The 18,339-nt window shown below is 35.5% G+C and overlaps 2 protein-coding genes across 2 annotated transcripts in view; one reads left to right on the top strand and one right to left on the bottom strand.

Moving 5' to 3' along the window:
* The first annotated feature begins 725 nt into the window (after positions 1 to 725).
* Positions 726 to 7,112, top strand: LOC106160838 (uncharacterized). Its single transcript, XM_087004396.1, has 2 exons — positions 726 to 3,017; positions 4,994 to 7,112. The coding sequence occupies exons 1-2, from the start codon at positions 1,161 to 1,163 to the stop codon at positions 6,809 to 6,811; spliced, it is 3,675 nt and encodes a 1,224-aa protein (XP_086860522.1). The 5' UTR covers positions 726 to 1,160; the 3' UTR covers positions 6,812 to 7,112.
* A 6,535-nt stretch (positions 7,113 to 13,647) lies between these two features.
* The window catches only part of LOC106160822 (zinc finger ZZ-type and EF-hand domain-containing protein 1), a 40,426-nt gene continuing 35,734 nt past the window's right edge, over positions 13,648 to 18,339 (bottom strand). The window contains exons 67-77 of the mRNA XM_087004279.1: positions 17,783 to 17,839; positions 17,498 to 17,593; positions 17,215 to 17,389; positions 16,742 to 16,918; positions 16,115 to 16,311; positions 15,576 to 15,694; positions 15,152 to 15,296; positions 14,848 to 14,964; positions 14,250 to 14,412; positions 14,051 to 14,122; positions 13,648 to 13,797 (exon numbers count right to left, since the gene is read on the bottom strand). Of these exons, the coding sequence (XP_086860405.1) occupies positions 13,699 to 13,797; positions 14,051 to 14,122; positions 14,250 to 14,412; positions 14,848 to 14,964; positions 15,152 to 15,296; positions 15,576 to 15,694; positions 16,115 to 16,311; positions 16,742 to 16,918; positions 17,215 to 17,389; positions 17,498 to 17,593; positions 17,783 to 17,839 (1,417 nt within the window). The 3' untranslated portion in view covers positions 13,648 to 13,698. The remainder of the gene's footprint in view (positions 13,798 to 14,050; positions 14,123 to 14,249; positions 14,413 to 14,847; positions 14,965 to 15,151; positions 15,297 to 15,575; positions 15,695 to 16,114; positions 16,312 to 16,741; positions 16,919 to 17,214; positions 17,390 to 17,497; positions 17,594 to 17,782; positions 17,840 to 18,339) is intronic.

The raw sequence follows: 18,339 nt of genomic DNA, 5'->3' as shown, positions 1-18,339 counted from the left end.
CGTACCAAATGGCACTGTTCTTCCTCTAAAATACCAAAATATTTAGGGGCCCGAACCCCACGCCGCTTCGAGGACCCGCTCTTCAAATAATCTTGGATCTGCCCCTCAGATAACGCCTTTCTGGTTGCCAAGTTCCTACCATAGTGTAGGTTCGGGCGGTCACAAATGAAGGAAAAATAAATTTTGTGTCTGTGAGAGGAAGATATATATATATATATCTCCCTAGAAAACCACCAGATGTGGAGTGTCTGTCAGAAGGTTTGCAGGATGGAGGGCACATGCATGGTGATACATGCATATATGGTAAATCACCAAGAGGCCACCCGGAGAAGGCTAGTGCCAGACACAACAGGTATTTTTATGCTGCCAAGACTTAGGAGATTTAAATCGTCCAGCGAATTTGCTTTGCAGTGGTTGAGGTCAGCCAGCCATGCAAAGCAATGTTCAAAGCAGGCGCCAATGCTACAGGAGGAGTTCATTGCAAAGGTTGAAATTTTACGTTATTAATATCTTTGGCAAAAGACAGTCAATATTTAAGGTTTCAGACGAACTAATAAAATCTAACTATACTCAATGAGTCATTCTAAGTGTTGTATCTTTTTTCGCTAAAAACCAACGCCAATGAATGTGGCTTGTCCTGAAGATGAATATCGAATAAGGTTTTTACCCTTTTTACCTGTATGGTGTTTTTATCAACAAGTTGCACTGCCTCGTACTGAAAAAAAGCCAGATGGATTAGTGCAACGTTGCTGTATATCAAGGGTTTTCCAAGAGAACCACCCAGCTTGCATTTGGACGACCGCCAGCATCACCGGCCGGCCTATATTTTCAAAGACGACAGGACGGCTTATGGATTTATTTTGGAAATATGAGGGCTTTAGGCACATATGGACTCCTGATATTTTGTAGGAATTACAGGTGCTAATTTTGAGCGGTCTGTACCCCCAATCCTGGGAAAAGCCCTGCTGTATATCATCAGCGATTTTATTGCTGGTGAGGACGCAACATATACGTGCACATAACTTCACCTCGCCTCCACGAAGATTATCTAAATCACAACACCATGGCCAACTGACACCCAGTGAAAATGGTGTGCAAATACAGTACGTTTCTTACAAATACAAATTCCAGAGGTTAACGAACACAACCAACTGATTAATATGGAATTAGCCCATTTAAAGAATAACTATACAAATACAGGAGTTGTGAAAAGCGATTTAGTGTCACACAGGTCTATACAACATGAAAAGACTCACACTGTAGTAAAAACATTTAAATGTCGGTATTGTGAAAAGAGTTTCAGAGAGAAAACTAACTGTATACGCCATAAAAAGACCCACACTGGTGAAAAACCATTCAAATGCCAGTATTGTGAAAAGAGATTTAGTGAGAAATGTAACTGTATACGCCATGAAATGACCCACACTGGAGAAAAACCATTCAAATGCCAGTATTGTGTGAAGCGTTTTTATGAGAAAAGTAACTGTAAACAACATGAAATGACCCACACTGGAGAAAAACCATTCAAATGCCAGTATTGTGACAAGAGTTTTAGTTTAAAAAATAGATGTACACAACATGAAAGGACCCACACTGGAGAAAAGTTATTTAAATGTCAGTATTGTGAAAAGACTTTTACTGACAAAAGTACGTGTATACGGCATGAAAGAACCCATACTGGAGAAAAACCATTCAAATGTCAGTATTGTAAAAGAGGTTTTAGTGTCAAAAGTAGATGTACGCGACATGAATTGATCCACACTGGAGAAAAATCATTCAAATGCAAATATTGTGAAAAGTGTTTTATTGACCAGAAGAAGTGTATTCACCATGAAAGGACCCACACTGGAGAAGCATTCAAATGCCACTATTGTGACAAAAGTTTTAGTGAGAAATATGACCGTATACGACATGAAAGGATTCACACTGGAGAAAGACCATTCAAATGTCAGTATTGTGAAATGAGTTTTTGTGAGAAATATAACTGTAAACGCCATGAAATGAAACACACAGGGGAAAAACCATTCAAATGTCAGTATTGTGAAAAGAGTTTTTTAGACAAAAAGAAGTGTATTCAACATGAAAGGACCCACACTGGAGAAAAACCATTCAAATGCCAGTATTGTGAAAAGACTTTTATTAAGAAATGTAAATGTAAACAACATGAAATGACCCACACTGGTGAAAAACCTTTTAAATGCCAGTATTGTGTTAAGTGTTTTCATGAGAAAATTAACTGTAAACAACATGAAATGACCCACACTGGAGAAAATCTGTTCAGATGTCAGTATTGTGTAAAGAGTTTTACTAACAAAAATACATGTGTAAAGCATGAAAGAACGCACACTGGAGAAAATCTGTTCAGATGTCAGTATTGTGTAAAGAGTTTTACTAACAAAAGTACATGTGTAAAGCATGAAAGAACTCACACTGGAGAAAAACTGTTCAGATGCCAGTATTGTGAAAAGAGTTTTAAGGAGAAATATAGCTGTAAACGGCATGAAAAGATTCATACTGGAGAAAAACCATTCAAATGTCAGTATTGTGAAAAGAGTTTTATTGTCAAAAAACAGTGTATTCAACATGAAAGGACCCACACTGAAGAAAAACCATTCAATTGCCAGTATTGTGACAAAAGTTTTGGTGACCAAAGTACATGTACACGGCATGAAATAATCCACATTGGAGAAAAACCATTCAAGTGCCAGTATTATGAAAACAGTTTTGATGATAAAAGTAACTGTGTACAACAGGAAATGAGGATTCACACTGGTTTTTCTCAACAGTCTTTCAAGAAGGAATGTCAAAACGATGCATCACATGGAGCTGAGGTTTCTCTTCAGTCTATCAAAATAGAATTTCAGGATGAAGATACGGCTCCAGGGACAAAGGAACAAAGGGATTTCTGTTCTGAAGCTATAGTCAAAAAGGAATTTAATGAAAACATTGCCCAAAAAGTGAGACCAGAAATATATCCTGTGGCAATGTTTAGAAATGTATTTGCGGATGCAGATGTATAATGTCAATTAATACTTGAATTTAATGTGCCATGACAAACATTCGGGTGCAACTAATAATATCAAGTGAAAAAATAAATTATTTTATGAGTGAATGTCAAAAGAAAAAAAAAATTATGACTGCATGTTGAAAGAAAATAAAACTAAAAAAAGATGAGACTTTATTTTTATTTTTGTTTTTGTTTTTGTTTTTTTTTTTTTTTTGAAAGCTAAAGACTAAGTTGGTAACTGAGTCAGTGCGTGATACTCTAGGTTTTGGTATTGCCAGCTCGATCTTGATTTCATATATAGCCCACATCACCAATACTGCAAGCACTGTAAATCTAACACATGAAAAGGTATAGTGAGCAATCTAGCTTTACAGTGCCCTGACACTCAGGGTAGTGCATGCCAGTAGAAGGCAACAAAAGCATGTAGTTTGATGTTAAAATAATAGAGACAAAAGCGAGTATGGATAATCGTGTAAAATTTGGGAGCAAGTTTAAGGAACTGATGTAACATTTTTCTTTGAAAAATTATAGAAAATTCTTTAGATATACAATACTGCTCTTATAAGAATAAAAGAAAAATTTGCAGTATAATTACATCCACTTTATGTTCTTTAATTTTTGTGTGAATTTTTAATTTTTCACTAAGTTGTCTTTTTTCAAAACTCCCATGAACCTGAGGACCCACACAGTTTTATAATATCCATATTAGTTCTAGTCTCTTGTATCTGGTATCTTGTCCTTGCAGGACATTGACTGTCATGGACCTCCACAACTTCCTTTCTTCAGATGATCTCAGAATTGTTTCACTGGACACACCCATCAATAAACCTTATTTCTTGGTCTTCCTCTGCTTTTCTTTCCTTTGCTTTTTCCCTGTGACCAATCCTCATATCCTCATTATATGTCTCTAACTGCCTCTTTCTAATTGTTTTCAGCAAATTTCTTCTCCTTCCCTTTCAGCTCTTTCTAGGAATTCATTGTTGCTGATATGGGGTAGATGATTATAATTACACGTACATACAGTATATTTTACATGTATTTTCATGTTTTATTTTGTATTAATAATGCAGTAATTGTAAGCAAAAGGATCAGTATCACAAACCTTACTACCAAATTTAATTCAACATACCATTAAAAAAAAAAAGGAATGCATTGCAGCCAGGGGCAGCTCCAGGATTATTTGAAGGAGGGGGAGGGGATTCACAGATGCAAATTAAGCCAACTCTCTTCCCCCACCTCCCCCGTTCCTGGCCCGCTGAAAGGGCCCCCCAACAAATTAGTCTTTTAGAGAACGAAAGGTGCCATTTGGTGCAGTTTAGAACTATGATTCAGCTCGTCAAAATTCTAATTTCAAGAGGGAACCATTGGTGTGATTTCTTTCAGAAACCGAAGGGGGTGTCAAGACCCCCCTGACACCCCCTAAATCTGCCACTGATTGCAGCAGAGTGTGTTAAACATCAGTTCCATCAGGCAATTAATTGAGATGAGCCATCTGTATTTAGTAAAAGTGAAATAGATGAAGTTAATATTTGTTGAATTAAGAAAGCAAGTCTAGCTCTGTGAGCAATTTTATTTATTTATTTGGGATTTGGTCTGTCCTGAACATGCATAGTATCGAATAACACTATTTTCCCTTTTTACGTGCATTTCGTTAGTGAGCAAAACGAATAGAAAGGGACGCATATATTCATGAGCAACGATTTTGTCGCTGGCCATGTTGCAACATTAACCTGCACATAAACTTCTGCTCGCCTCTGAGAAGATCATCCAAATCGCAACCTACAAATCTACATTATTTTAGAAATTACTTTTCTATGCCATGGTATGGGGATCGACATTTGTTTTGTATACTTTAACCGATTTTCATCGTTTTTTCCAGAACCAACTGCTCAATACATTAAAGGACACACACTAAAGAGAAACCACCACTATACTAATAGCAATGTTATAAAAGGAATTGTCTACCAAATTCTGCTGGGTTAAACATATAATTACTCAATTCAAAAAATAACTTTAAAGGAGTTCAAAGACAAAAGTTACAGTATGCGACACAAAAAAATCAACACTGGTGAAAACCCAAGCCAGTGCCAGAATTGTGATAAGTCTATAAATAAGAAAAGTAACTGTAAACAACATGAAAGGATCCAAAATGGAGAAAAACCATTCCAATGCCAGTATTGTGAAAAGCGTTTTAGCGAGAAAAGTACATCTAAACAATGTGAAAGGATCCACAATGGAGTAAAGGCATTCAAATGCCAGTATTGTAAAAGGAGTTTTGGAGTAAAAAGTAATTGTATACGACATGAAAGGACCCACACTGGAGAAAAACCATTCAAATGCAAGTATTGTGAAAAGAGTTTTAGAGCAAAAGATAACTGTGAACGCCATGAAATGAGACATACAGGAGAAAAACCATTTAAATGCCAGTATTGTGAAAAGAGCTTTTATGAGAAAAATAATTGTAAACAACATGAAAGGACCCACACTGGCGAAAAACCATTTAAATGCCAGTATTGTGAAAAATTTTTTAATAAGAAACAAACCTGTAAACAACATGAAAGGATCCACACTGGAGAAAAACAGCATAAAAGAACTCCATCTCATACTGGAGAAAAACGACACACAAAAACTCACACTGGAGAAAACACATTCAAATGCCAGTATTGTGTAAAGAGTTTTACTATCAAAAGCAGTTGGGCACGCCATGAAATGATCCACACTGGAGAAAAACCATTCACATGCCAATATTGTGGAAGGAGTTTTATTGATAAAAAGAAGTGTATTCTACATGAAAGGACTCACACAGGAGAAAAACCATTCAAATGCCAGTATTGTGAAAAGTGTTTTATTGAGAAAAATTCATGTATTCTACATGAGAGGACTCACACAGGAGAAAAAACATTTCAATGTCAGTATTGTGATAAGAGTTTTATTGAGAAAAGGTCATTTATTCGACATGAAAGGACACACACTGGAGAAAAACCATTCAAATGCCAGTATTGTGATAAGAGTTTTATTGACAAAAACACCTGTATTCAACATGAAAGGACTCACACTGGAGAAAAACCATTCAAATGTCAGTATTGTTTTAAGAGGTTTAACGACAAAAGAAACTGCAAACAACATGAAAGAACCCACACTGGAGAAAAACCATTCAAATGCCATTATTGTCAAAGGTCTTTTAATAACAAAAGTTACTGTAAAAAACATGAAAGGATCCACACTAGAGAAAAACAGCTGAAAAGAACTCACAGTGGAGAAAACTCATTCCAATGCCAGTATTGTGGAAAGAGTTTTACTGAAAAAAATAAGTGTATGCTACATGAAAAAACTCATACTGGTGAAAAACCATATAAATGCCAGTATTGTAAAAGAGGTTTCAGAGGAAAATCACATTGTACACAACATGAAATAACTCACACTGGTGAAAAACCATTTAAATGCAAGTATTGTGAAAAAAATTTTGGAGTAAAAAGTAACTGTATAAGACACGAAAAGACCCACACTGGAGAAAAACCATTCAAATGCAAGTATTGTGAAAAGAGTTTTAGAGCAAAAGATAACTGTAAACGCCATGAAATGAGACATACAGGAGAAAAACCATTTAAATGCCAGTATTGTGAAAACAGTTTTTTTGAGAAAAGTGCATGTATAGAACATGAAAGGACCCACACCGGAGAAAAACCATTCCAATGCCAATTTTGTTCAAAGTCTTTTATTAAGAAAAGTAACTGTAAACAGCATGAAAGGATCCACACTGGAGAAAAACAGCATGAGAGAACTTTATTGGAAAAGACTTATTGAAGGGATAGAAACTGTTCATTTTGGCCAAAAAATGGATTTTCCTAGGGTAAAGGACACTTTTCCCATACTACCAATGGTTAATGAATTCATTCCCACATTTAAAGTTAGTCCCTGTTTTTTTCTAAAAAGTTTGGTTTTCTGTAATATTCTCTTAAGAGATTACTACAGAGTGTAGCCATCTATGGAGATTATGTGATGTGATGGCACAAATTCGAGAATAATTGCATTAACCACAGTTTTTTGGTGATAAAATGGAATTTAGTATATTTCTATGAGCTGTCTACAGTACATTGGGTTTATTGTGAAATATGGATTATTTACAAACAGTATACCTTTAATTCAAATGCCAGTATTGAATAAAGAGTTTTATTGTCAATATTACATGATTGTACACTGCTTGAAATGACTTCCACCAGGGAAAAGTTATTTAAAAGACACTATTGTATAAAGCGTTTTAATTAGAAAAGTAAATGTTAACATCATGAAATGATGCACACTGGAGGACCATTCAAATGCCAGTAGAGTGAAAAGTGTTTTTATGAGAAAAGAATTTGTAAACAACATGAAATGACCCACACCAGAGGGAAAAAACTATGCATTTGCCAGTACAGCAATCGTTTCAACAGGAAAATTGTGCATTTTATAAAAACAGCTATTAATTTTTTTAAGTAATATTTTTTTAATCAGAACACTCCTATTTATTGATAGCAACACAATTGAAAAGCAGACTACTTAGTAGCTGTATTTTATACAGGAGAAGCACCAAAACGCTACAAGAAAAATTATTTTTTTAATGATCCCAAAGTTATGCATCAGAAAAAATGGTAATTTTTCTCTTTGAAATGAACAGGTCATTACCCTACTGTGGAAAAAGTTTTAATTTAAGAAATAAATGTACACAACATGAAAGGACCCACACTGGAGAAAATTTGTTCAAATGCCATACTGTGAAAAAAGTTTTATTGAGTAAAAGAATAAGACTGCATTGCCATAGATTTAGATCGATCCATCTAGATCGATCTAACTCCCTGGGGGTTCACGCTAAATTGCTGTCAGCCGAACACGCACGGTAGTTAATTACCCCCTTACAGCTTTTCGTAGGCGGGACAGACATTTAAGCCGGCTAAGCTGACAGTAATCTAGTGAGACTCCTCACAGGGATAGATCTAAAATCTGTGGGAATGGGGTCTAAGGCATGAAAAAACTTACACTCACTGAGTCACTGGAGAAACCCCAGTTCATCATTCAGATGCCAGTATTGTGTAGAGTTTGTGTCAATAGTAGATGTACTGTACATGACATGAAATGATCCACACTGGCAGTATTGTAGAAAGAGTTTTCATGAGAAATGTTATTTTATTTTAATTTTAATATAAAGAATGGCTCCAGGACAAAAGTACAAAGGAGTATTATTAAACACCCATGGTCCCCTAGTGAAATTAGAACTTTGACTGGCTGAATCATAGTTCTAAACCATACCAAATGGCACCGTTCGGCCTCTAAAGTACCAAATTTTTTCGGGGTCCTTCAGCGCGCCCCCAACCCCACACCAATGTTGGGGGAGTCGGCTTCGCATCTGCTGATCTCCCCTCCCACTTCAAATGATCCTGGATCCGCCAATGAAGATCGTCAGCGGAAAATATTTCGGGATCCGAGCAAGACGAGTAACCAATTTTTATATTTTTACAAGGGACTTCGTTCACGGAAATGAGTAAGAACCAAATTCAAAATCAAATAAAGTACAACCGGTCCCTATTTTAAAATAACACAGAGCGTTATAGCGTATAAATCAAACAATAGATGTTTGTCTCCACATATTTGTACATCGCTGATCAATTGAAACTACATGAGAGAAAAATTTAATGTCTCGTTTGTTTAGTAATATTTTTTATTCAGAGCAATGACTTGACTATATAGATTCCATAAGAACTTTGTCCAAATCTTACTAATTTATACGTATATTGAGTGCAGATGTCATTGTTCAACTTTGATTTTTAAATACATTTTCTGTTCAAAAAAAAAAAAAAAAAAATCACCACAACATAGAATTGTATGATTCTTCAGGAGACAATACCCTTCATAACACAAGTTAAAGAAGCTCATGACGATCAGTTTTTCCATTCTTGGCTAACGTTGATCACAATACATGATAGGTCTACAGTGTTTGCAAATAGGCCTACGTGAACCTAAAGCATGCATTTCTACTCATTCACTCTCTCTTTCTCCCTCTCTCTCTCACACACACACACGCACACACACACACACACACACACACACACACAGTGACCATGAACACCTAGGCTCAGAAGGCATAAAGATGTATTCTTGTATACGCTACTCCGATTAGAAATATACCTAAATGATGCCATGCATTGTTTTTTATATGACATATTTTATGACATATCACGGTGGACACATGGTGTGTGTGAGTGTGAGTGTGTGCATGTGTGAAAACTCAGAAAGGTCAATGACTTTCGAAAAAATCTGATTATGCTTGTTATTTATGTTATGCAGGCTGCAGAAACCACATAAAGTACACTATGTAGTCCGGTCATTCGTTCCACTTCCTTAACTTTATGGCCCTGTTTTGTATTTTGTGCATAGAAAATGAAGATGGCCCAGATTCACTCCTTTGTTGTAGTAATCTATGTCCATATTTTTACATTCGTGTGGTATGCATTCAATTCGCTCAGCCCTTGGCCATACATTATGGGCATGTTTAAAACGAAGAAAGGCACAGTGATAGGACTCACCCATTTTATCATTGTCCTTTCGGGTTGGGAGGTCACACCACTTGATAAATTTATAGATGTTTATATTATTTTTTCATACATTTGCAAATTTGCTTTTTCTTGGATAACACGTAAACCGCTGACTGAGTGAGGATTTGTTTGTAAAGCTGTCGTCTGTTGAATAACATTTGTTAGAAGGATATAACTGATTATACAGTTATAATTCCCATGGCGGACGGTTCTCAGGGGCGTGCTGACTCTAGGGATGAGCAAGAAGTGCGGCAAAGACTGTGTGAAGAGCTCAGTTCCATGACTATCTCAGAGGCGTATTACAGAATCTTATCTCTCCTTGACACTGCGTTAAGTATAATTTTTATTTTCTTTTTTTTTTCAAATTGAATGTTTCAAATTGAAAGTTCTCTCTTCGTTCATATTTATATTTCATTTATCCATATTTTTACTCATTAAATCGTCTTTGTATATTAATACAACATCAATTCATGCACTTGTCCATTATTCAGTTTTCTCTCTGTCCATTAAATTTTTTAACCCTCAAGAGACCAAGCTATTTTACTGACTGAAATGACCAAGTGGGGTCATCTATGACCCCATTGTGCTTTGTACAGGGATCCTTATTATAAAAGGCTGTTGAGGGTTTATCACACCTATACTACTCCCAGGATTTAAGACAAGCATTTTATAGTGATCTAATGTAATACGTATTTGGTAATAATACTTTTATTGCATGACATAACCAAGCACAGGTTTTAAGAACAACATTACACCGGTATTTAGACAGTCCTTGTCAGTTTCCACTTGCAGAAATATTTCTCTTTTTATTTGCCACACTAAATGAAAAAAGTACATTAAAAAATTACTTTGAGCAAAAATATTTTGACCTATGTTGAGATAGCATCCTGCTAACTTCAATAATAATAATTAGCTGACTTGCTGAGTAGGGAATACCCTAATGCTGGCAAGGAAGTCATACTACTTAGAACACATTCAATCAACCTACATTTATGTTACTGCCACATCTGTGTATAAAACAAAATCCACACAAAGAATTTGTTAATATATGTATAACATGATATTGACAGAATTCTTTAGATTTTCGAAATACCCGAAAATTGTAACCGTCAAAATGAGAGACCCAGTTATGAGAACAAGTTCCAACAAAGCTGAAATTGGATTTAGCGATGCACTATAAGTAACACTTCAAGCACAATCTTCACAAACCACTTATTTGTGCCTATGTTTTGGGCCCACTGGCTGGTTGCATGAAGCACATGCATGTGACATTTTCCTGTCAGTGTTGCGTGGGCAAAAATTTTGAATAAAATTTTAAAATTATTATTTAAAAACCAATGCTTCTCTTTGGGGTCATAAATGACCCCACAAGAGTTTTTGATGTATACGCCACACTAATTGGTTGATACCTACAAAAAACTGTGAAAGTGTGTAGGATTAGTAGACTGACAAACTCATGCAAGGAAAGAAAATTCGAATAAAAAATAAAGAGATGGCATATTATATCATATGGCTGGGGTCGCAAATGACCCCACTCGGTCACTTGAGGGTTAATACATGTTATTTGTAACTGTCACTATGTGTTTCGATTAACTATGTTTGCACAAGTCGTCGCCGTCGCTCTTGCTGTATCCGTCCGGTACATTTGGCGAGATAACTGCCATACCATATTTTTTGTTTTACATTAAAGTGATTAGGCAGTTTTGTTTGGCAAAAAGGCGGACAGAATTCGAAAATCGGCATAAACAAATTATTTCCACAAAAGTTTTTAATATTTTTGAATAAATTTGTATATTATTTTTAAAAAGGCAAAAAGGTCGGCTAGGTTTGAAAATAGGTAGGCCTATGATTGGATTGTTTTTATATTTATGTATTCTTTATTCATTTAATATTCGTCAATCAATAACATTTATTCATTCGCGTATACACCATTCAGTTTTCGCTGTTCGTTCATTTTGCCACCATCGAGACTTGAACTCTTGTCCCTTGCCTTCTATCAACTTTTGTTAACTGTGTTTTCAAAAAAGAAAGAAGACAGTTAGAGAGTGACTGGCGGACTGACTTAACTCGATAATCATCTGTTTCTTGCCAGGGTGGATGAGGGAAGAAGAAGGAAACCATTCGTTGACCTCGATACCATTTTGGTCGAGACGCTGAATCTTACTGAACTTCCCTCGCCGGTCCGTATTATGGATTTTGGTGGAGGCACGGGGATGCCGATGGCCGCCATTTGCAAGAATCTCCAATTGCTGAACAAAGAGGTCATCGTCAGCGTGGAAGAGCCGAATCCAGAGTCAATCCAAAAGTACAAAGAAAGGATTGAAAATTTCAGTAACACATCTCTAGACGTGGCATATCCAGGACCCATTCAGGACTATTACGGAAAATCTTTAGAATCTCTGAGGCTCAAGAAAGCATGTCCCCAAGAAATGCAGGATAGGATTCTGGCATCACAAGTTTTATACCACCTTACAAGCACCTTTGACCATGCGGCTGATCCATTTGAAGACATCAAGAAAGCTGTCTTTGCCATGTATTCTAACCTCAAGCCTGGAGGAGAGTTGGTTATTGTAATAGACGTAGAGGAGACCACGTTTATTTGGAAACCCGCTCTGCGTTATTTTGAGGCTCTCTTTCCCAACACAGCTGATAATTTCAGGAAGATAGCAGAATCCAGGCGATTGCTGATACTCCAAGGTGGCATTGTGGAGATTCTGAATGAATCCTTCCCAATGTTTACGGCTACAGTGTCCCACAAGGACGTCCCATATAGTTTCGTTCTTCCAACATTGGCAGAGGCCGAGGCCCTCGCTTGCATCCACTACGCCGATGGATTGGCCGTAAAATCCTGTGCAACGGGGTCTGTGTCAACCGTCGACGAGTCTGCGTTTGACCTACGCGTTTTATCCTTCTGCCAGAACTTCGTGGGGACCGAGGGTATAAAGAGCGGTCTATCTCGAGAGGAAGACGGAATGTGGCGCTTGCCAACCACTGCTCACTTTACCACTATCAAGAAAAACAAACGCGACTAGGTGTTCCAAATCGGGACGTTTTGAATATAAGATATACGGGACTGAGACCATTTAATTGCCAGTGGGCTGGTTTTAAAGCTAATTTAGAATTAAATTCAGTTTTCTAGAAAACGAATTTTGATTGAAACAGGTTTTATACTACTTACATTAACTGGATACAGTTAAGTATCGCTAAACACATGAAATAGACATTCTCGTAAGATGAAAGGAAACATGCAAGCCTCATTTCATAAATGAAATGTTATATTCAGAGCAATGACTTGACTTCATTGGAGTTGTTTGGTTGAATTCTTACAGCTCATTTATAAAGAAACTGACAAAAAGCATCTTTAGAACGAATTGGTTTATAGATTCCATAAAAATCTAGCTACAACGTGATTTTGAGATTATACATATAAATCAGAATAAAGGAACTCAAGTTGACTGTCAGTTTCTTGGGAAAATTGCGCAGATCACAATACGTAACACAGTGTAGGAAAATCTTCCATGGGTTTTTAAAAAGTCATATATGAAAGCCCTTTTAAACGTGTCTTTTTATGTTATTATTGTTACGTCCACTGTAGCTTGCATTCTTTTTCAAGTGCTTAAGGAAGGAGAAAATCCTTTCGAACACCAAAGTATTTACTTATTTAGAAAATATTCCATTCCATGAAAAAGAACAATAAAGTTTATAACCAAATACGGTGCAAAATTGTAGTGTTAAACTTCCATGATCTCACATAAGCAATACAATTGCTTTATAAACAATACATCTTTGCAGTCATTTTTTCATAATAGAAAATTTGTCTCTGTCATGTTCTCTAGTGACGAAGAGTAGTGCTATAGTCAGGCTATTTCAGAGAGGGGTGCAAAAGGACCATTGTTCTGCTGTGCAATTCTGTATGATTATTTTATCAGACAGGCAAGCAGATAACTTGACAAAGCTCACAATACTTTTCGATTGATTACTGACATCACTGCTAGAGACCAAGCCTTTAATAAATATGCAAATTACACAAGTCACACTTTTGCTCACACTTCCCAGATAACTTAAAAACATATACATGTAGCACATTTCTTTATTCTGTCCAAGACAATCATTTTGCCTTTGAATTTATGTCTTTTTGGCTTTAGGTTTGATTGACTGAAAAGCTTCTGTTGCTTTGTTTGGCAATCCAATGGCTGCTCCTAATGCAGCAACATTGTGAAGACCCTGAAAAACACAAAGAAAGGTTACATAAAAAATTTAACTGACACCAAATATGTTATAGACAAAGTTGTTTTTTGTATCAAAGTAAATTTTTTGAGTGCAATAAAGCTAGGTTCTATTTTAAGCAATAAAAACTCAATCAAAAACCATTTTAATAGAGTATATTGCATATATAAAAACTGATTTTACAAGTACGGACAAAAAGATACATGACACTGTTTATCTGTATTTATTATGCTAACAGAATACCATTTACCTGATACACAACTTTTCTGATCTCATCCAAATCAAACAAAGCAACTACATATTCTTCAACAATTCCTAGATCCTGAAAATAACAAGGAACACATAATTATGGATAGTCTAAAACAATTGCTCCATTTCATGGGGGGGGGGGGGGGCTAAGGACCCTTCTGACCGCCACATCTGCTACTGCAATGAATATTGCTACTTACCAGTGCTGTATTCTCTGCCACTAGGAACAGCTCAGTGAGGGCCCTGACAATAGGCTGTGTGACAGATCCCCCCTCTGTATCCTTGAAGCTGCTCTTATACAGTTTCCACAGGGGCTTCAACAGAGTCAGGTCAACCCGACATTTCTGAGGATCTGCTCTTGGTCTGGAAATGTTTTGTTCTAAATTGTTAGTTTTTTGCTGGCTGAGTTGCTTTACAAAATAAATGTCTAAATTCAATACACATCTTTTAAATATCTCAATCTTTTAGGAGGATTGCACTTTGTCTGTAAATATGCAGGGAACCCACACAATTCTTCATTCATTTAAATGTCAAAAGTATTTTTATGTACTATTAAAAAATACTAATACCCAAATTGTGTTTATAACATTCTAAGAAAAAAAACTAGAATGTTCTGTTACTTTTATACAACTTCTTTTGTGTAAAGTTTTTTCCCTCAAATTTTGGTGCAATGCTGAACATGGGAAGTTAAACTCTGAAGAATTAAACAATGTGTTTTTTAACATTATAAAGAGAACAGAATTTTGCAGTTTTGTCAAAAAAAAAAAAAAAATCTTAAGTTCTGTTCCATTAACTCACACAAATTGTGTTTGTAATATTCTGAGAAGAAGCTGTATGGTTTTCAGTCTCTGTGTCCCCGTCTGCTTGCAAGCCACATAGACCAGGCTGCACCACAGGTCATTCAGTGGTAGTGACCTGAAAGAAAGAAAAAATTAAAGCAACCCATAAAAAAACCCTCTTGTAACATATTTTAGAAATGCAAATCAAACCTTTTAGCTTTTAAGTACATTAACACCCAAGCATCACTACATTGTTCGAATATTCTGACCTGGTTCTAATAGTTTTGAAATAATACATAAAAATACCCAAATCTTAAACTTACACTGCCACCATCTCATTGGACAATATGGCATTAAGGATTAAATAACCAGTATCAAATCTTCCAATCTTGCCACTGGATATGGTGAATTTATATCCCCAGTGACTATACCCGCCCTCTGTGGTAAACTTGAAATACAGTGTGTCACCTAGGAAAAGTAAACATACTATGTGAGTATGAAGATAATTAGAAAACCAGTTGAGAAAATTTATAAACAGTTTCTGAAATACTGTACACTTACAATGTCTGTCACCAAATAATTAATGTGACTGTGATATTGTAGTGGCCTGCTTACAAGGACTTTAGCAAGATACCAACAGTTCATATTTTACTCAGGTGAACAATCAATGATCAGCTTAAACAGCTATAAACATTTTCCTGGATGAATCTTAATTTTTTATTGCTATCCCAGCTCAATCAAACAAACCTGGCATATCAAAGTCTTTCCACGTATTTTTACTGTTTCCTGAAAAAACATGTTTGTCCTGCTTGTAGTCGGCTGTTGACGCCATGACTACTTCATCAGCATCTTCCTCTGTTGCACATCTATAAAACATGATATGAAGCTTCTGTGCAATAGAATAATATGCAAGGATTTAACAATCTTTCCAATTATGTTCTTTATACTAACAAAACCATTAGCTCATCACAATATTTTTTAACAAAATATTTTCCTATGTATAGCACAGACTCACAGTTTCTGCAGAAAAATCATGATTTGGAAGAATTCCAGGATTGAGTTCGAACATGTTTAGATTACTGAAGATAAATATGTTCAATAACCCTCTACATTGTGTGTGCTTTCTAATGTCTTGTTTTGTTCTGTTGTATGTCTTGACATATCTACAAATGATGTTTGAAGATAATAATAGTTTATAATAAAAAAAATAATAATAAACAAATCCTGTACACTTCTGTTCTGCTATATTCTAATAAAGTGCTTCAGAATGAAGAAATGCCACTCACTTGCTATCAAATTTAATGCTTAGAAAAGCTGCGCCTGGGATGTGAATTTTTTCCTCCACAGTTTTAGTTCCCTCATATGGATGCTCAGACTGCCTAACATTGGTTGCCATGGTAACTTCCTCCATGAATTGGCAGGCAGTACTGGCTATGGGAGGCAGGCAACTGGACTCACAGTGTTGAATAACGTTGTTAACAACCTAAAAAAATAAAATTTATATAATGAAATTTTAAAAATGAAATAAAAATTTACAACCTTTTTTAATGTAATGACAAATTAATATACAATATATTCTAAGTTTGGCATGCAATTCATCAAACTATAACATACATGTACGTGCATCTTATTTTAAAAAATGTAAGGGAAAAATCAGAAGTCTGAAACAAATACCAGATAGTGATATTTTACACAAAAAATTGGGGAAATTACTCTGGTGAAGATGTATCATAAGGATGTAAAAATGATTTCTGGAAAAAAGTATTCATTTCAGTTCACAGTATTTTCTTATTTTCGTGTTTAATTAGTGATTTGTTAACATGACATTCACTTTCTTTTTTCATTGTTTTTGTTGAATCAAAGAAAATTCAATTATTTTGCTATAAAAGCACCAGCATCATACTGCACCTTACCTTTCTGAATGTTTGCTTGCATTCTGACCTGTTCAGGAGGTCCAGAACACAAGGGATCTGGGCGTTGCTCCTGCAACCTAAAAGGTCTGATGTGATTGGATACTCAAGTTGAGGCCAATCTGCCAGCAAAGACAACAGCACTTTCCTTGCCCAAAGAATTGACATGGCTAGATTTACCTAATAGGAAGATTGTATTCTAGTGAAATTCAGAGCAAATGGTTTCATAATTGGGATATGAAATGATTTGGTGTAATTAAGATAAAACTCAAAGCTAAAATATACAGGATTCATCCTGAAATTTTGAAAACTACAGATATACATGGCGTGTGCTTGTGTGTGTGCACAAATTATTAAGTTCAAAAGTATTTTCCTAAAGGATTGTGTGTGTGGAGTTTTAAACATACACACGTAATACATATACCAAAAATATATTCAAAATAATAAATGTGGTTTTCAAAAAAAAAAAAATTTACTTTTTTTAGATATTCCCTTGATCCCGTCTTTCCTTGGACTTCCAGTTCCTTTTTAAGAAGACTTGCACTCTTGCTCCTTCTCTGTTTTAACACATCAATCTCTGTATCATTGTCTGTGGACTTGATAAGCTTTTGTGCATCTTCTGAGGGCTCTTCTGTGGCTTTGTCAATAGTCCTAAAACAAAGGCAAGTTTTACCATTTAATAACTTTCATAAAATTAATCATACTGGTTTTCTGATAATTTCCATGAATAGAAAAGCTTGGACCGTTAAATATGCTTACCTTTTAACAGGTACAGCTAGATCAATTTGCAGTATTCCAGCATCTATCGCCTTATCAGCCATCACTTCAGATGCTACAGCTTTAACACCACTTTCCCTGAAAAATAAAATCTTAAAATGAAACTATTACCAGGGATATATATTTTTAACAAATTGGTCTACTATAATAATATACTGTAATATTTTGTTATATTACTTTTATAAGACGATCAGTATATTTTCTTCCTATGTATTTACTGCATTATTGCTATATACATTTCCTACAGAATCACCAAGGTAAATTTACCACTTTTTGGCCAACTTCTTAATTCCTTCACTTGGGTTATAACTATCTCCTTCAATGCTGAAGAGGAATTTTCAGGAAAACAATTTAGAACTAAAAAAATAATACTTTCAAGCATACACATGAAATTTTTAATATCGGTTTAGGAAGAAACTTCTGCACTTGCTTTTTTTTATCTTAATTTAACATTTTTGGAATAAAATTGCCTTTTGTGCTAACATTGGATTTGTTGTGATACTACTGCTAAGTTAGATTAGAAATTACCAGTGAAACAGCAGTAAACAAGGCAGCAAAGCTGTCAAATGTACAGACAAAACACAGAAAATAAAGATGCAAAAAAGGTCATTTTGTCAATTTTGATGCAATAATAAATAATGCTTATAATAGCACTGTCAGTCAACACTGAATTTTAATCTTGCACAACAGGTAACATGGTCAATAACAGGAGCGGACCCAGAGATATTTTCTGACAGTATTACAAAGTATCTATGTTGATCCATCCTCCATTTTGATGGTCTTCCAACAGAAAAAAATAGATACCAGTCAATATAAACTTAATA

The sequence above is a fragment of the Lingula anatina genome, chromosome 2 (assembly GCF_051362555.1).
Source record: "Lingula anatina isolate TDL-2025a chromosome 2, LinAna3.0, whole genome shotgun sequence".
Taxonomy (NCBI): Eukaryota; Metazoa; Brachiopoda; class Lingulata; order Lingulida; family Lingulidae; genus Lingula; species Lingula anatina.
Note: the sequence above shows the minus strand (reverse complement) of the source record. Positions and strands in the feature narration are given on the sequence as shown.